Source organism: Gopherus evgoodei, chromosome 11, assembly GCF_007399415.2.
Source record: "Gopherus evgoodei ecotype Sinaloan lineage chromosome 11, rGopEvg1_v1.p, whole genome shotgun sequence".
Classification (NCBI taxonomy): Eukaryota; Metazoa; Chordata; order Testudines; family Testudinidae; genus Gopherus; species Gopherus evgoodei.
Window position 1 is genome coordinate 59,685,720 of NC_044332.1, and position 17,133 is coordinate 59,702,852.

General features: G+C 40.6%; 1 protein-coding gene across 1 annotated transcript in view; it reads left to right on the forward strand.

Moving 5' to 3' along the window:
* The window catches only part of LRP1B (LDL receptor related protein 1B), an 875,307-nt gene that overhangs the window by 602,721 nt on the left and 255,453 nt on the right, over window positions 1-17,133 (forward strand). Inside the window, exons 44-48 of the mRNA XM_030580310.1 lie at window positions 4,757-4,885; window positions 5,642-5,761; window positions 11,501-11,614; window positions 11,877-12,026; window positions 15,580-15,702. Of these exons, the coding sequence (XP_030436170.1) occupies window positions 4,757-4,885; window positions 5,642-5,761; window positions 11,501-11,614; window positions 11,877-12,026; window positions 15,580-15,702 (636 nt within the window). The remainder of the gene's footprint in view (window positions 1-4,756; window positions 4,886-5,641; window positions 5,762-11,500; window positions 11,615-11,876; window positions 12,027-15,579; window positions 15,703-17,133) is intronic.

A 17,133-nucleotide genomic window follows, 5' to 3' on the forward strand; every position in this document is an offset into this window, starting at 1 on the left:
GAACTGGAAGGGACCTTGAGAGGTCATCTAATCCAGTCCTTTGTTCTTATGGCTTGACTAAATATCTAGACCATTCCTGTTTGTCCAACCTGCTCTTAAAAATCTCCAGTGATGGAGATTCACAACCTCACTAGGCAATTTATTCCAGTGCTTAACTACCCTGACAGTTAAGAAGTTTTTCCAAATGTCCAACCTAAACCTCCCTTGCTGCAAATTAAGGCCATTGCTTCTTGTCCTATCCTCAGAGGTTAAGAAAAACAATTTTTCTTCCTCCTCCTTGTAACATTTTACATACTTGAAAACTGTTATCTTTTCCTCTCTCAGTCTTCTCTTTTCCAGACTAAACAAACCTAACTTGCTAAATCTTTCCTCATAGGTCATGTTTTCTAGAGCTTTAATCATTTGTGTTGCTCTTCTCTGGACTTTCCCCAAATTGTCCACATCTTCCTGAAATGTGGTGCCCAGAACTGGACACAGTACTCCAGTTGAGGCCTAAGCAGAGCAGAGTAGAGCCCAAGAATTACTTCTCATGTCTTGCTTACAATACTCCTGCTAATACATCCTAGAATGATGTTTGCTTTTTTTGCAACAGCGTTACACTGTTGACTCATTTATCTTGTGGTCCACTATGACCCTCATCCTATTTACTTCAGACTATTTCTCCAATTTGTCCAGATCATTTTAAATTTTAATCCCCCAAAAGCACTTGCACCCCTCCCCACTTGGTATCATCCACAGCCTTTATAAGTGTACTCTGTATGCCATTATCTAAATGGGGAAAGTGGGAAAACTATGGCCTGTGGGCCACATCCAGCCTGCAGGACCGCCTGCCCAGACCTTGAGCTCCCGGCCAGGGAGGCTAGTCCCTGGCCCCTCCCCTGCTGCCTCCCTTCCCCGTGGCCATGCCATTGTGTGGGCAGGGCTCTGGACAGCAGAGCGGCACACTCCTGCCACGCAGAGTGGCAACATGTCTAGCTCTAGCTCTGGTTGGGTGCCATGGCTGCCAGACACGCTGCTCTGAGCAGCATGGTAAGGAGGCTAGGGGGTTGGATAAGTGGTGGGGGATTCTGGGGGGCAGTCAGGGGACAGAGAGCATTTGGAGGGGGCGGAGCTTCTGGGGCATAGGTGGTCAGGGGCCAGGAACAGGGTGGATTAGATAAGCGTGAGAGTCTCTGGGGACCTGTCGGGGGCTGGGGGTATGGATAGGGATCAGGAGATGGGGATTGGAGGGGTTGGATAGGCGTGGGAGTCCCAGGGGGGCCTGTCAGGGTAGGGGTGTGGATAGGGGTCAGGGCAGTCAGGGGACAGGGAGCGGTGTCCAGAGGGGGCAGTTAGCAGTGGGGGAGGGTCCTAAGAGGGGGCAGAGGACAAGGAGCAGGTGGTTGGATGGGTCAGAGGTTCTGAGGGGGGCAGGAAGTAGGAGAGGGTGGATAGGGGGTGGGGGCCAGGCTGTTTGGGGAGTCACAGCCTTCCCTTCCCAGCCCTCCACACAGTTTTGCAACCTCAATGTGGCCCTTGGGCCAAAAAGTTTGCCCACCCCGATCTAAATCATTGATGAAGATATTGAACAGAACTGGATAGGCCCTGAGTCTGATTCAGCGTGGTAATTCCCAGGATCCTAAATAATAATAATTATTTGTTTCTAAACAATAAGAAATGGGGGAAGAAAGGTATAGGAAGTGTTTTAAGATGCACATAACTAATCTTTGGCGAAGTCATGAATTTCTCAACTTGGATGTCCAATATACCTGTAAGGTTTTTTTGATGATGTTTCTGATTGAAACTGCCATCCTGAATAGTCCAGATTTTATCCTGATCCAGAACTCATGTTTCCTTCATAATTATCTTCACATTGGAGCTAAATAGAAATATTGTTTCAAATTAGATTGGTTTAGCTTCTATAGAGATCTGTTCCTTCTAGAATGAGCAATGGGACTGATACTGAAAACAACCAGAACTATAGCAGTAGGAAAACCACTTCACCCCACTCCTTCCCCTCTTCAAAATATGCTTTTTGTACTTTACCTCCCAGGATTAATAAAATCCTTTAGCAATAGTTCAATCATTTAGACCAATGCCTATAAAATAAGTGTGCTATAATGATGTTCAAAAGCAATTACATTATTTTTTTTAAATACTGAATACCATCCTAACTGCAGTTGCAAATTAATCTAATGATAATAAATATATGTGGGAGAAAGCAGAATTTGAGAGGTTACACATACATACACGTTTTCCTTTGAAATAATAAGTACATTATTGCCTCTGGAAAACCGATTAAAACACGTGCACACTTCACATTTCTGTAGTTGATTTGTGGCAGATATAGATGTACTTTGTATGGTATAAACAACTGATTTTCTGCAAAGATTTTGCAGGCCATCACTTCACTTCAACTGCAGAAGTAGTACATTGACTGCCTGACCACTGCAGAGTATGTTTGTTTACAGACTAAACATTTGCGTAATGCCATAAATTCATGTTGGAAGTGTTAGTTGCAGCATCTGGTGAATAGTGATAAAGGTGTTTTTCTCTAGTTTTTGTCTGTGCTCAACTGAAGAGATCTTGAATTATTAATAATACTCAGTAGGCACAAAGCATTTTAACACTTCCATTAAGAAATTAATGTGCATCATGTGATATTTCATGGCGGGCTGGTGCGGGAAAGGAGAGAGGACAACTGAGCCAAAACCAGAAGTTATAAAAATAATTAGAAACCTCAACAAATTCAGTGCCTCTAATTTGCCTAGATGCATATCCATACATTTGGGAAACTATCACAGTCTTCTGTTAGTTTCACCTCATCTGGAACTAATTAAAATTATTTGTTTTTATTTGGTTAGCACTAGCACTGTCCTCATTACTGTGTCATACCCTAAAAGAAAGACAACCTCTGTCTGTAATGGGGCCAGCACCTCACGTGAGTGCCCCTGCCAGCTGGGTGTGTCTGCACCTGCAGTCTCTCAGCTTTGCTCTGTTTGTTGTGACCCCTGTTGATAGTTAAAATTCTCAAGCAGGTTTTCAGTGATTCAGACCTCCAACTGAGTCACATACAGTCTGTAGGTGTACAAACAAAACAGACCCCTTCCGGGGCACAAGTCCAACATGGCCTCTCATGGTGCCCTCTGTAATGCCCTGATCCATTAGCCTCAGGGGCTATTTTCCAAACTGTCTCTCAGCCCCTCCTGGGCTAGCTTCCAATGGTACTGCTTTATTACGGAGCAGTGCCCCAGGGTCACTCGCTGGTGATTCTTCACTTTGTAGTGTTCCTTTGTAGTGTTCCTTCCTGACTCCAGATCTCCAGTTCAGTTTAATCCTCTTTGGGAGATAACACAGTTCAATTAAATGCTGACCCTCTTCAGGATCTTCTTCCCCCTTCCCTGGGCTTACATAAGAACATAAAAATAGCCATACTGGGTCAGACCAAAGGTCCATCCAGCCCAGTATCTTGTCTGCCAAAGGTCCATCCAGCCCAGTATCAGTGGCCAATGTCAGGTGCCCCAGAGGGAGTGAACCTAACAGGTAATGATCAAGTGACCTCTCTCCTGCTATCCATCTCCACCCTCTGACAAACAGAGGTTAGGGACACAATTCCTTACCCATCCTGGCTAATAGCCATTAATGGACTTAACCTCCATGAATTTATCCAGTTCTCTTTTAAACCGTCTTATAGTCCTAGCCTTCAGAACCTCCTCAGGCAAGGAGTTTCACAGGTTGACTGTGCAGCTGTGTGAAGAAAAACTTCCTTTTATTTGTTTTAAACCTGGTGCCCATTAATTACATTTGGTGGCCCCTAGTTCTTATACTATGGGAACAAGTAAATAACTTTTCCTTATTCACTTTCTCCACACCACTCATGATTTTATATACCTCTATCATATCCCCCTTAGTCTCCTCTTTTCTAAGCTGAGGAGTCCTAGCCTCTTTAATCTCTCCTCTTAGGGGACCCATTCCAAACCCCTAATCATTTTAGTTGCCCACCCAGTGCTTTGGGTCCCAACCCTGAGACCCTATAAGTAGCAGCCATGGGCTGCTTCTCTTTTGCTATTTGCTGCTGTGTTTCCATGGGCCACTTCCCTTCTTAGCCCTAGCACTTTCAGCTGCACCCTTATCGCAGGGCTGAAGTCTTGCTTGAGTCCCAGTCATCAGCCAGGAACACCTTCCTTGCTCCTCTGGCTCCAGCAAACAACTGCTCTGTCCAGGTAGTGCAAGCCCTGCACCTAGCCAGGAGCGCTGTCCTTGCTCCTCAGGGTCCAGCCAGTGACTAATCTGCTCTGTCCAACAGCTCCTTTTATATGAGCCAGCTGGGCTCTGATTGGCTGCTCCCTGCAGCCTCTCTCTGATTGGCTGTTTCCTCACAGCCTCTCTAGGCAGCCTGGAGGACACACCACTACGGCTCTTTCCTAGAGCTGGGTATGGTAGGACTGCCAGTTTTACAGCAGGGGGCCTCAAAGGGCCAGATACACCTCATTACAATGTCCAGTAAGCTTACAATCTAAAAGATAGACACAACAGGTATGTTTACATTTAATTTTGTAGGTTAGATTTTAAAAATTAAGCAGCTGTAGGATGGGATAGGATGTAGATAGCAAGTCCAGTCTGAAAGATCAGTGATTCTAGTTGTACACCTTTCTATTCACAGTCTTAAAAAAACACGAAGTAATTTGCTTTTGAACTGTATATTGCTTAATTTCGTTGTGCAATGCAAACTATTAAAAATGCTTTTAACACTTGTATTTTGTTTGTGTGTGTTTAGCTAAAAACTCCACATGTAACATTTACTCTGAGTTTGAATGTGGAAATGGTGAATGCATTGACTACCAACTAACCTGTGATGGCGTTGCTCATTGTAAGGACAAATCGGATGAAAAACTATTTTATTGCGGTAAGTGTTCTCAAACATTGTTGCTTCAGTTTCTTAATATGGCTTCATAATTATTAAATGCAATGTCTTTCAAATTGTTTTTATATTGATTGGCTTATATTTAATACAATGAATCCCAAGGTATGTTATGTCATCCATTTCTAGTCTTAAACCAAAAAGAAAAAGAAAACCACCTAGCTACTTACCTAAATCTGAAAATCTTCCCCTACTTATTCTCAGCCTTACTATGGTGATATAGATTTATCTTTCACTTTTAAATACAATTCTATTAAAATTGTCAGTGATTTAAAATAGGAATATGGAAGTATTACAAAGTACAAAGATAAGTGTAGAGTATAACAAAAATCTCCTCACTACAGTTCTCTGAAAAGTCATTGAGTCCAGCCCCCTGCCTTTACTAGAAGGACCAAGTACTGATTTTTTTTGCCCCAGACCCCTAAGTGGCCCCCTAAAGGATTGAACTTACAATCCTGGGTTTAATAGGTCAATGCTCAAACCATTGAGCTATCCCTCCCCTACCACAAATCTTTATGATTCTTTTTTCTGTAAGTAGTGGTATTAAAATATTTGGTTTATGTGTTCGTCCATCAACTTCTTTCAGTTGGACAATAAATTATTAGTTTCACATATTTTTTTCTAACTTACCATAAACATTTCTGAAGGAAATATCTTTGGGATATTTGCTTGCTTGTTTAAATAAAATATTTATTTGTGTAAAATTTCTATATACAATCTCTGTTACATTTACTTTACCAGAAAACAGAAGCTGTCGGAGAGGTTTTAGGCCTTGTTACAATCACCGTTGTATTTCAAACAACAAAATGTGTGATGGCACAAATGACTGTGGTGACAACTCTGATGAATTGGACTGTAAAGGTAAATGCCAGCTGCTTCTATCTATCTATATCTAGAATGTAAGTGTATTTTTGGGTGGAATTATACTCTTTATTTGTTTTTATTTGTGTGTTTTGGCTCTAAACTAAATGTCTGTGCATGAACTAGACTGAGAGAGAGATCAGAAGAAACATTACAATGCTTGCTGACGCCTATGAAATAATCCTGGGTAAATGTAGGTGAAGATCCATTCCTTCCTTCACTCCCCTACCTCCTCACAAGAGACCCAGATGCTGTTCCACAGTGATGGCTCCTGTATAAATCATATTAGATGAAAAGAAGTGATGTTAAGAGTGGAACTCAGCCAAAAAATTGACATAGGAGAGAGCCTTAAGTTTAACCAAGGTTATATCCTAGAGTGTCTAGGTTTGCATGTACAATTGTGTTTACTTGAACTAATTGGGAATCACTTAACTAGCATTACACCATGACCAAAACCTCTAATCCGATCATAGTGTAAGTCACTATTATTAGGGTTGAATAGATAGTGACTAAAAGCCCCACCTGCTTATGGGATGGGGCTTTTTGGCAGTGGGAATGTCCAGAAAAAATTGAGGCAGTGATTTTCTGTGCAGCAATGTGTGTTGTGGCATCTTCATTATACAGGGCGTCGGTATGTCATGTTCTCTATTCTGAATCTGGGCAGCTTTGCTAGATGAAGAGAAAAGATAATGCTGCTGGTTTCACTAGCCATATTCAGTGTTAGTTCTTCCCAGCCATGTTGCAGTTTGGCTCTGTGCAAAGCTTATTGGAAAAAAATACTTTTAAATACATATGCTGTAAATATTGTAATGTCCTTTTACAGATGTTAGTGAATTTAAAGTAGTTGATAACCAACACAAATCCTGAGTTATGTTTCAAAAGAGATATAATTATGACAAAATCTCTAGCTGGAAACACCAGAGCAAAACCTTTTAGATATTAGTTATGCATTAATTTGCATATTTTTGTAATCACTTACATGAATGTCAATTCAGAAAAAAGGAAGGAAGGAATGGTGTATGTGTGGGGCAGGGGAGAAATGCACAGAGAAGGGCGCAGGGAGTGATAAAATGTGGTACTGCAGAAAAGGATGGGGAAGCAATGAAGCAAAGAGGGAGAAATTTATTCATTGTAGGACAGAGAGGCCAGAACTCAGTTCATCCTGTGGAAGGAGGTAAGCAGTTCAGAGGTTTGATTAACTGGGGCCAGTGCTTCTCGCCTTCAGCAAGGGAGGAAGGGCCCTCATACTTTTCTATGTGTCTCCCCTCCATCCTCCTGTGTCTCCCGTACTGACTCCTTGCTTCTCCTCTTTCCCTGCTCCCTAACTCCCTGTAACAGGACAGCACCCGTCTCTTGCAAGTGCCCACTTCTGGTCGAGTGGGTTTGCAATCTTTCAGTTCTAGTGACCCCTCTTTTCAGGCAGTTTTTCAGTGACTCAGCCCTCTGGCTGTGTCTCACATACTGTTATGTGAATCAGAACACACCCTTTCTGGGGTCTATCATCTTTAACTTGTCTCTGCACAGGTATGGGGCTGTATCACCAGGGCTTCCTCCCTGGAGACACTGTCTTCTTGCAGCCGTCCCTGGGCTCAGTCCTTACTTTGTCCCAGTAGCCAGTCAGGAGGTCCTTTGTTCCCCTGGTCCCTGTTCACAGCTGTGTTGGACTCAGTCCCAGCAGCCAGTCAGAAGCTCCTTCTTCGCTCCCTTGGTCCCTGCCAGCAGACTGTCCTGGACTCAGTCCCAGCAGCAAACCAGGAATTCCTCTTAGCTCCCCTGGTCCCTGCTCACACTGAGCTGTCCATGGTCCTGCTGCTCTTTCAGCCAGCTAGGAACACAAGTTTCTCTTCTCCAGCTCCAGGCAGCAACTGACTGCTGTTGTGTTCTGCAGCTCCTCTTATATGACCCTACTGAACCCTGAATGCCTGCTCCCTGCAGCCTCTCTCATTGGCTGCTTCCCCACAACCACTCTAGTCCGCTTGAAAGATTCTCTTCTTGTCCTTTCCTGTGACAGGGTGTGGCAGGACCATGAGGCCTCCAGCCGTGTGACTCTGGGTCTACTCCACCCCCTCGCACCTCCCTCCCCCGCCATCCTCAGTGTTTCACTCTGTGCCCTGCACACTGCCTTTAGGCTAGGGGGAGTTACAGCTATGGTAGGGATCTCTTCTAACCCTCCCTCCCAGGCTTGGGTCAAGGAAAGGGGCAGCTGTTGAGCACCTCTCGCCCCATGCCTGGACTTGCAGGAGCAGAGGGTGGAGGGGGAAGAATAGATAACAAACTTTTTGCTAAAGGAAGGAGGTAGGGAAGATGGAATATAAAAAAACCATAGACTCTGATTTATCCTTGCCCTTCTCCGCCTGTGAATAATGTGCTGGTTTGGAGGGGAGAATGCAAGGAGCAGATTGATACAGTTTTCACTTGATGGAGGCGAGAGCAGAACTAGACCTAAGCTGCAGGTGTCTTTCTCTGCATGCCTACTCCTCCATCTTGTGAAAATGGTATGGGCCCAGCAGCTCCTCTCCTCACTCCTACCTTGTTTTGACTCTCCTGTCTGCTCCTGAAAGGGAGTGCTGTGTCTGTCCGAGGCAACAGCTCTGATTAGCTGGTCTGGCTCAGAGAATGGGAAAAGGAAGCCAGTCAAGTAGGGATTTCCATATGGGCCAAAAGGTTTCCCCTCATATCTCTAGAAAGTCTTAAATCTGATAGTCTGTGGAAAAAGCCATAGGTTTGGTGGGTCTGAGACCAAGGAACACGATATTCCAAACATATCAAAATTAGTGGTTTACGTCTTCCCTCTAGATTTGTCATATTAATGGAAGGAGGGCTTTCTGAACCCTTTTCTCTCTCCCATTGTCTGGATTGCTGTTAGTGGGTGGTGTATAGGAGGGTGGGAGGAATTAACCCATCTATCAAAGGGCTTCCATCCATCCATCCATCTAGATATAGATAGGCCATTTTAAAAAAAAAAGCTTCTTGTTGTAGCAGACTTAATAATGTTCAAATAAATAAAAAAGCTTCTGTTTATATAGGTGAGACATGCAGAGTTTAATGTTGCTTTCATTGGTAACAACAGAGTAGGACTGTGGAACCCATAGGCTGAAGGCGTGGTGTTTTTTGTTTGTTTGTTTTTTAATATATTATTTTCTGTGGGTCTCTTGCACCCTCTCTGAAGTTGTGAGGGTGAGGAGAATGCTGACACCCTGACAGAGCTGGTCTCTAGGGTCAGGGAAGTGAGCACCTTGTATGGTCTTCCCAAATTCTCTCCAACCCAGTGCAGAAATGCACTGTTCAGCTGCAGAAAAGCCCTTGGTGTACATGCAGGATTTATCTCTTAGTGAGCAGTCTTTTAAAACATTTTAGTAAACCTATAGCAAGCTGAAATAAAATAACTGAAGACATTTTCAAAGGTAACAAATGAATGTGCTGTTTCTTTTTTCATTTCTTTTTTCTCCTATCAAGATTCGTTCACAAATAAATTAACGGCTTATTTGAATAATAAGTACTGGTTTCTAGTCTTTCACTTCATCCCAAGCTTAATGGATGAATGGCAGCAAGATACTGAATATTTCCAAATGAATCTAATGGGTTTGTTCGCCAGAGATTAAATCTAATGACCAAACTGCTTCCCGTGGTTTTTGACAAGACTCCTTATTAATGTTGAATGACTTCTAGAGTTTCACAATTCTGGTTTGGTGCAAAGTTCAGACGTGTATTAAAATTGCTATGCCTTTAATAAGCTACCTATCCCAGGCTTTCTTCTTCTCTCCCCACCACCATTGTAATGGGGAGACTTCTCCCTCCCATCTAGTGGTAGCAGCAGCAGTCTTTATAGAAGGATTGATACTTCAGGAGGATGAAGGCTTTGTACCCTGTCTCTAGAAACAGATGCAGATATTAGACTAATTTCTGTGCACATTGAACTTCATGTCTCTGAGGCATGGTCTGGACACAACGTTGCATTGGTTTAACTCAAGTTGTGATTTTAAACTGATGTAAACTATGTTTATAATGTCCACAAACAGTTGCACTGTTTTAATTGCTATGGTTTCTAAACCAATTTAAGTTAAACTAGTGCAACTATTTTGTGTAAATGAGCTGTAAAATTTCCCAGGTAAATACTTCCCATGCTATGTAGCATAGCTATGAAGCCCCAGTTCTGAAAAATTTAATGTTTTCTGGGATTCTTAGTCCTGCCTTGTGTCAGTACTGAGGAAGTTCCCAACTACACAGAAGACCACCAGCAACAATTATGGGGAGCAGGAGGAGAAGGAAAAGAGTTAACCATTCTTCCTTGAAATTCAGACACAATTTGGTTGTTGAAGGTTTAGGAAGTTATTATTTGATTTACTCAAACTACGTTGTCCACCCTACTGATACTTCTTTTTCTTTTAAGTGTATTTAACTGATCTGTCATTGATATGTTTATATCCTTTTACTTTTTAAAATAGTTTTAGGCACTGTTGAAAATATTTTTGTGGTTTCCTGGACCACACAGATTTTGGTTGCCAGGGAAAAAGGATCAGGATATTTAAAAGGAAAAATTGTCTTGCCACAGTCAACCACATTTAAACTCCACTCTGTAGCCTCAGCAAGCAGAAGGTGAAGTGAACAGGCAAATAACATCTTACTGTCATTATTCAACGCTTGCCTGAGTCCTAGATGTGCTGGAAACAGATGTTACTCCTACTTTGGAGTTGTGTTTTAATGAATTGTTGTAGAAATTAGATTATGGTTCCTAACCTTTTGTTGTTGAAATCTACCTACCCTGGCGGGTTGTAGGTGGAGTGCCCACCTCCACTTGCACTCTTACACTACAGAAATATCTGCACTGTAATAAAAATCAATGGCTGGTCTGTTTCAGCTGACTTCGGCTTATGGGTCTGGGCTGTGGGGCTATAAAATTGCCATGTAGATGTTCGGGCTTGGGTCCGAGGGTTCCAGAGCACAGGCTCCAGCCTAAGCCCAAACATCAGACCTGCAATTTTATAGCCCCAAAAGTCGAACCCCACAGGCCCCAGTCAACTAACACATACCAGCTGCGGGTGTTTTATTGCAATGTAGATATTCCTTCTTAGACATACTGGAAATGTTGGTACAGTACCTCTCTTTCTTTTCTCCCCTGCCCCATCTGTGACTTGGACAAGTCACTTAACTGATTGGCTTACCCTTCTGAAACATGGAAATAATAATAGTTGTATTTACATATCTCACTGGAATATTGTAACAAGTAAATGTTTATGAAGTGCTCAAGATCTTCACATGAAAGGTGCTTATAAGAAATGCAAAGTATTATGATTTTTATATTAAGTATTGTGAGTATTTTAGAATTTATAAAGCTTTAGCTTATATTTGTAATTGGTTATAATATTAAAATGTCAAAAGCTATAGTACTGAAGAAACTGTCATGTTGAACACCATCTTATAGTGGAGCATTTGTAATCACAATGTGCATTTTGAATGAAAACCTGACTTTGGTACATTAAATGCACAAAACAGCTTGATGCATCTGTTCTTTCTTTTCTAGCAAATGTTATGAATGCTCAACTGTTGTGATAATATATGTGTAAGAAATAAAAAAAAAATCTCTTTCTAAGGCCTTTTCACATAAAGGTCTTACTTGTGATACATGCTTTAACCTTTCTTTAAATGCATGGTTACTTAAAAATAATGGTTTACTTATAAACTTTCAAAGCAATGCAAACTGCATTTAACTGTTTCTTTTTTTTACTATATACTTTGTAGATTCAACCTGTGCTTCAACAGAATTTCTCTGTGCAGAAGGGATTTGCATTGCAAAATCAGCACAATGCAACCAGGTCATTGATTGTGCAGATGCTTCAGATGAAAAGAATTGCAGTAAGAAATTCAATTTTCTGTCACATTTGTCTCTGTCTCTCTTTAAAGTACTAAAGTGTTATCCACATATGATCTGCATTTAACTCTTATTTGAGTTAACTATTATCTTGGATGCTAATATGTTCATGAAAGCTGAATAGCCTGTAAAAAAATATAGCCAAGTCTGGGAACCCACGTTGCAAAGCGTATCAAGACATTGATTGATTGTTCAATCTATAAATATATAGATTTGATTGTGTAGTATTTTATTTTCTCTTTCCAGATAACACAGACTGCACTTATTTCTATAAGCTTGGAGTAAAATCTACAGGGTTTATTAGTTGTAATTCTACTTCACTTTGTATACTATCAGAATGGATATGTGATGGATCTAATGACTGTGGAGATTTTACAGATGAATTAAAATGCCCAGGTAATTGTGAAAAGAAAAATAATAATAAACTATATCTATACTAGAGATATAAACTACGAAAAATATGTATCTATTCAGTACTACGTGTTTAATGTACAAAGAAAGATATTCAGAGGAAGTTGCCTCCTGCATGCATATTATCTATGTTAAAGGGATATGCAAATTATTACTAATTAATGCTGAAGTTCCTCTGAAGAAAACCGCATTGTCTTTGGCTGTTTTTTTTCCCCATTGTATGTCTGTCATTAATTATTTTTATTTAATTGGAACTTTAATCATCAAAATGTCTAAAGTGTTAAGCTTCAGCGAAATTGCCCAAAGCCTATGAGTAACTTTTAATAGCTAATTGTATGTGTTACTTGATTTTTTTTCCCCTGCTTTCTTGGGTGTTTGATTGAAGTTAGTACAAAGCTTTGAGGAGAGTTGTTCCACTTTAAGAGTTATCTATTTTTTGTTTTGGTGACTATATGAATGTTATTCTCCTTTGATTGCTTTTCTATTTACATATTCTCCTTTTGGTGAACATGTCAGAGACTGGAGACTTTTGGCCAGCATTGTCTATTGGGGCCAGGCACATGCCTTGGGTATCCTCATGCCCTTCACCTAGGGCATAAAGGGCTGGAGCAAGCCAGTCACCACTTAGTTCTTCTCACTGCCTCTCGCTTTGAGATGGAGCAGCTCTCTGTCCATTTGAATCTACAACTAGCTCTCTCTTTTCATTCCTTGTAGATATTATCTTAATCCCCAGTTGTAGTTAGTTTGCTACTTGGCACCATATGTGTAGTATTTTCAGGGTAGGTTTCCTTTTTACCAGGAGAATCCTTATTATTTTCTTCCAGATACTAAGATGGCTAGTTCTCAGTCCCCTGGTTTTGAATATTGTCACTAATGTCAGGATACTTTGGCCATTAATGACAGGCATAAGAAATGTTTATTTTGTGTGGGGGAGTTGCACATCCCTAGTATATGTAAGTTATATAAGTCCTTTACAGAAAGGACTTGAAAATCCAGGCATGCTCGCCGCCAAATATTTTTAATGGATGGGTTGATGAGACTGGCTTCAGACCATGGGTCTTTGACACCCCTGTACATGACCTGTCAGTATCTAAAGTACTCCAGGCAGAATGGGGTCTACATGATCTCAGGAAAGAAGGTACATAGCAAGGAGAAACTGAGAGGCAGATCCCCAGCTAAGGTCTCCTTTAAGAAAAGAAGAGCTTCCCCACACCATTCTACCTCAGGAGAGTCCTTGTGGCCCCAGAAGGCTACTGCTGAAGCTCAACTCCATTTGATACTGAATCTGCAGTGATGAAGCAGCACACAAAAGTCCCAACATGTGATGCATCATCTGAAGTTCCCTCCACATCATGGAGCTTGGGACTGTTAACTTCCTGAATTACTTACTCAGTACCATTGGGCTCCAATCTTGTGCTCCAGTATCACCAGTACTGATGACTCTGGTACTGTCAATGCCATCATTCTCCACCCACAATCTGCTGTTTGCTCTGCTGCACAATACTGTGCTAGTAGCATAAAGAGCACTAAGGAATCTTCCAGTGTACAAGAATCAGAATCCCCATTATTTTCCACTAATTTGATTCCTGTAGTTCTGGCTCCATCTTTACCCATGGTACTGAGCACCTGTATTCTTATGTCCACACTAGTACATGGGCCTTCAATGCCAGCTTCTTCAGCTGCACCAACAGACTTACAGTGCTTCTCTCGAGTAACAATCTACTCAGGTTTCCCCATCTCACTCTGTTGACTTCTTGGCCCCCACCAGAAATCCTCATCATCACCAGATGAGGCTGTGATCCCTTTTAGTAGGTCACAGCTTGATACCTTTAAAGACTTTCAGGACCATCTCAAGAGGGTATCAGACTCTTTGCAACTTACCCTTGAGGAGATTCAGGAACCTGTTCATAAACTGATTGACGCCTTTCAATCTTCTACTGCAGATAAAATAGCCTTCCAATCAACAAGGCTGTTATGGACCCTGCAACGGTTCTTTAGCAGACTCTAGTCACAACAGCTCACGTGCTGGAAGGCAGGCAAAAAAAAAAGAAGAAGAAGAAGGTCCTGTGCACCTTGCAGGGGGGATTATTATTTTACTCATATCTGGTATCAATTCCTTTGTGGTAACAGCTATTAATAAAAAGTAAAAATAACCAAATAAGAGTACACCAAAGTAAAATGAGCCTAAAAGAAGAGATTTACTTGACAGAAAATCATATTTGTCAGCTAGTTTACAATATAGAATTGTGATTTATCAAACTCTGCTGGCCAAATAGTATTTTTTAAATTATAAGAAGTTCTTGAGATTCATAGACAAACTTCCTCCTGTGGTGAAGGAAGAGTCTTCCTCTCTGGTGACTGAGGGCCAGCTGCTGGCCAGGACCAGCCTACAAGCTGCCCTAAATGTGGCAAACATTGCATCATGATGAATGGTTATGGCAGTGGTGATGAGAAGATCCTTATGGGTTCAGAGTTCTAGCTTCCTATTGAAGATTCAGTTCATGGTAGAGGACTTGACTTTTAAAGGGCTGGACTTTTTTAGCTCAAAGACAGATAATGCCCTTCATACACTGAAGGCTTCTTAGGCCACACTTCATAACTGCCCCTAAAAGGAAACATATCAGATGACCAGTTCATACACTGCAGAGACGTTTTCCTCTTACATGCTCTTGCCACCAGAAACTATCCTAACCTTTCAGAAAGAAGCAAAACTTTCATAAGAAAACACCATCTTCATCAACTGCCAGACATCTGTATCAGGAATTCACTCATTAAATATGCAAACTTCCATCTTTCCTTCTGTACAATATCCCACTTTACTGATGTAAAATATGAATGTATATATCCCATCCCCACCCAAAAATAAAGAAACTATCAAACCAGATCCAACTAAGGTCAACAGTGACCATGGGTGAAAATCTGGCTCCACTGATGAGTTAATGGAAAACCTCACGTTGATTTCAAAAGTAACCATCTGAAAACTGGGTAGTGGCCTATGTGAAGTGATTTGATGATATCAGTTCAGATCCCAGTGAATTTCACAGATAATGCTACCATAGTTTGGCAATCTCATTGATCTCAGCAGATAGATGAGAATGGAAATGGAGGGTCAGATTGTATAAATCAACATACTTCCATTGAGCATGTCACCACTGACATCAATAGACTTATGCTGATTTACATCAGCTCAGCATCTGACCTGTAGATTGAACTACCCTCATATCCCTAGATCCTTGTCGGTCAAGTTGAGGTACATTGCTGGGGAAGTGTGGGGAAACATGTGCTACTGCTACTTGTTCTCTCTATAGAATAGTTCAGTTTCCTGAGTTAGCAATCTGTCTCCTTTCAGACAACTATATTTTCACAAAAATAAACTTTAAAAAATCAAAAATTAATTGAAAAAGAGACCACTCTGTGGGGTAATTGGGGGAAAAAAGTAACCTTTTCCATTAGTTTTGAGAAATTCAATAGAATTGTATTAGCTTCCTAATCATACTAGTAGATACCATTTTACATTACATTCTTTATTTTATCACAGTTCGAAACAAGCCCACATGTGCAGAAAATTATTTTGGATGCCCTAGTGGAAGATGTATTCTGAACACATGGCTGTGTGATGGACAAAAAGATTGTGAGGATGGAATTGATGAATTGCATTGTGGTAAGAGGATTTTATCTTGTTCTCGCTACTAAAACCATTGATACACGTGTGCAAAAGAAGGGTTTATAATTCATATTTTATATAAAAGTACTCCATTCTTTATCTAACATTTTACTTCAATGATTTTTTTATTGATGAACTCTTTGAAATCCAGACAAAAAGGTAGAGACAAATATAATGCATTCAATATTTTAGAATTTTCTACAGGAAATCAGTAGGCTTTATTCTATAGATAGTGCTGGGAAACTATTAAAAAATAAGGTTTTCTGTGAAGTATTAAATTCTCCTATACGTAAACGTCACCATGAAATGTGAATATGTAGACTGCATCTTTATAATGTAGCCAAGCTCTCAGCGAGACTGATGCTGAGCATTGTATTTAAATGTTAGATTACAAGGACACATATCTTCATGACATATTATCACAAGATAACTTTGTATTGTCCCTCTTTAGTTTGATTTTTGTCTGTGTTTCTACTATTCTTCCTTAAAGTACATCAAGATTTTGTACATGGCATCCAAGGATGACCCAAAACTAGTGCATCACACACTAACAAAACAATAAGAAAAACAAAATGGCACCTTGACACTTATCCAGACTCCCCTCAGCTTGGCCTAAATTTAGTGGTAAAAGCTAAACACAAACTTGCTTGCTGCTGCCATCGTAATGAAAAGGGGAAATAAGCAGTCATAGCTAGATAAATGGTACAATTTTCTGCCCAAATCAAGGTGGAAAGAGAAGGCTTTTACTACTTCTATTCATGCATTCTCAGCAGCTCCTCTGAGCTAGGGCAAACCCTCTGCCTGGCTCACTTCATGGACAGTTAATGTTTTCCTAGCCTATCTTGTTGTGTGAAATATATATATCTCAAGACAGGTTGGCTATAGAGCTTTGTGAAATAAGTAATTGGATTTACATACATTGAACTTAATATTTCTTTTCCATTTTCAGAGCAAAATATTGCTTATTTTCTGTATGCAACAACTTCCTTTTGGATATTCTATGATTCTGTGAAATTCAAATTGAAAATGAAAATCCTGTAGTAGAAACAGGGATAGAGAAAATTACCTATTCAGTTGTAATGCTGCTATAACACTTGCTCTAATTGGTATAATCCCCCATTTTGGACACAGTTATACCATTATAAAGGTGTTTATACCAGTAAAGCTTATTCTGGAATGGAGAGGGGACTAAGCTAGTCAGTTATTTAGGCACCTTTATACTGATAAGACTGTGTTCATTCTAGAGCCTATGTCAGAATAACTTATTTTTAAAAAGAAAAAAAAATCATACCTCTAACCAAAGAAGTTATACTGGTACAAGTTTTGCATGTAGACCAGGCCTAAGTCATTTCTGTCTCTAATTTCCATGATTCTATAGTATTGCTTTATTGCAGTCCCAGGAAAATTTGATTTATGATCATAATGAGA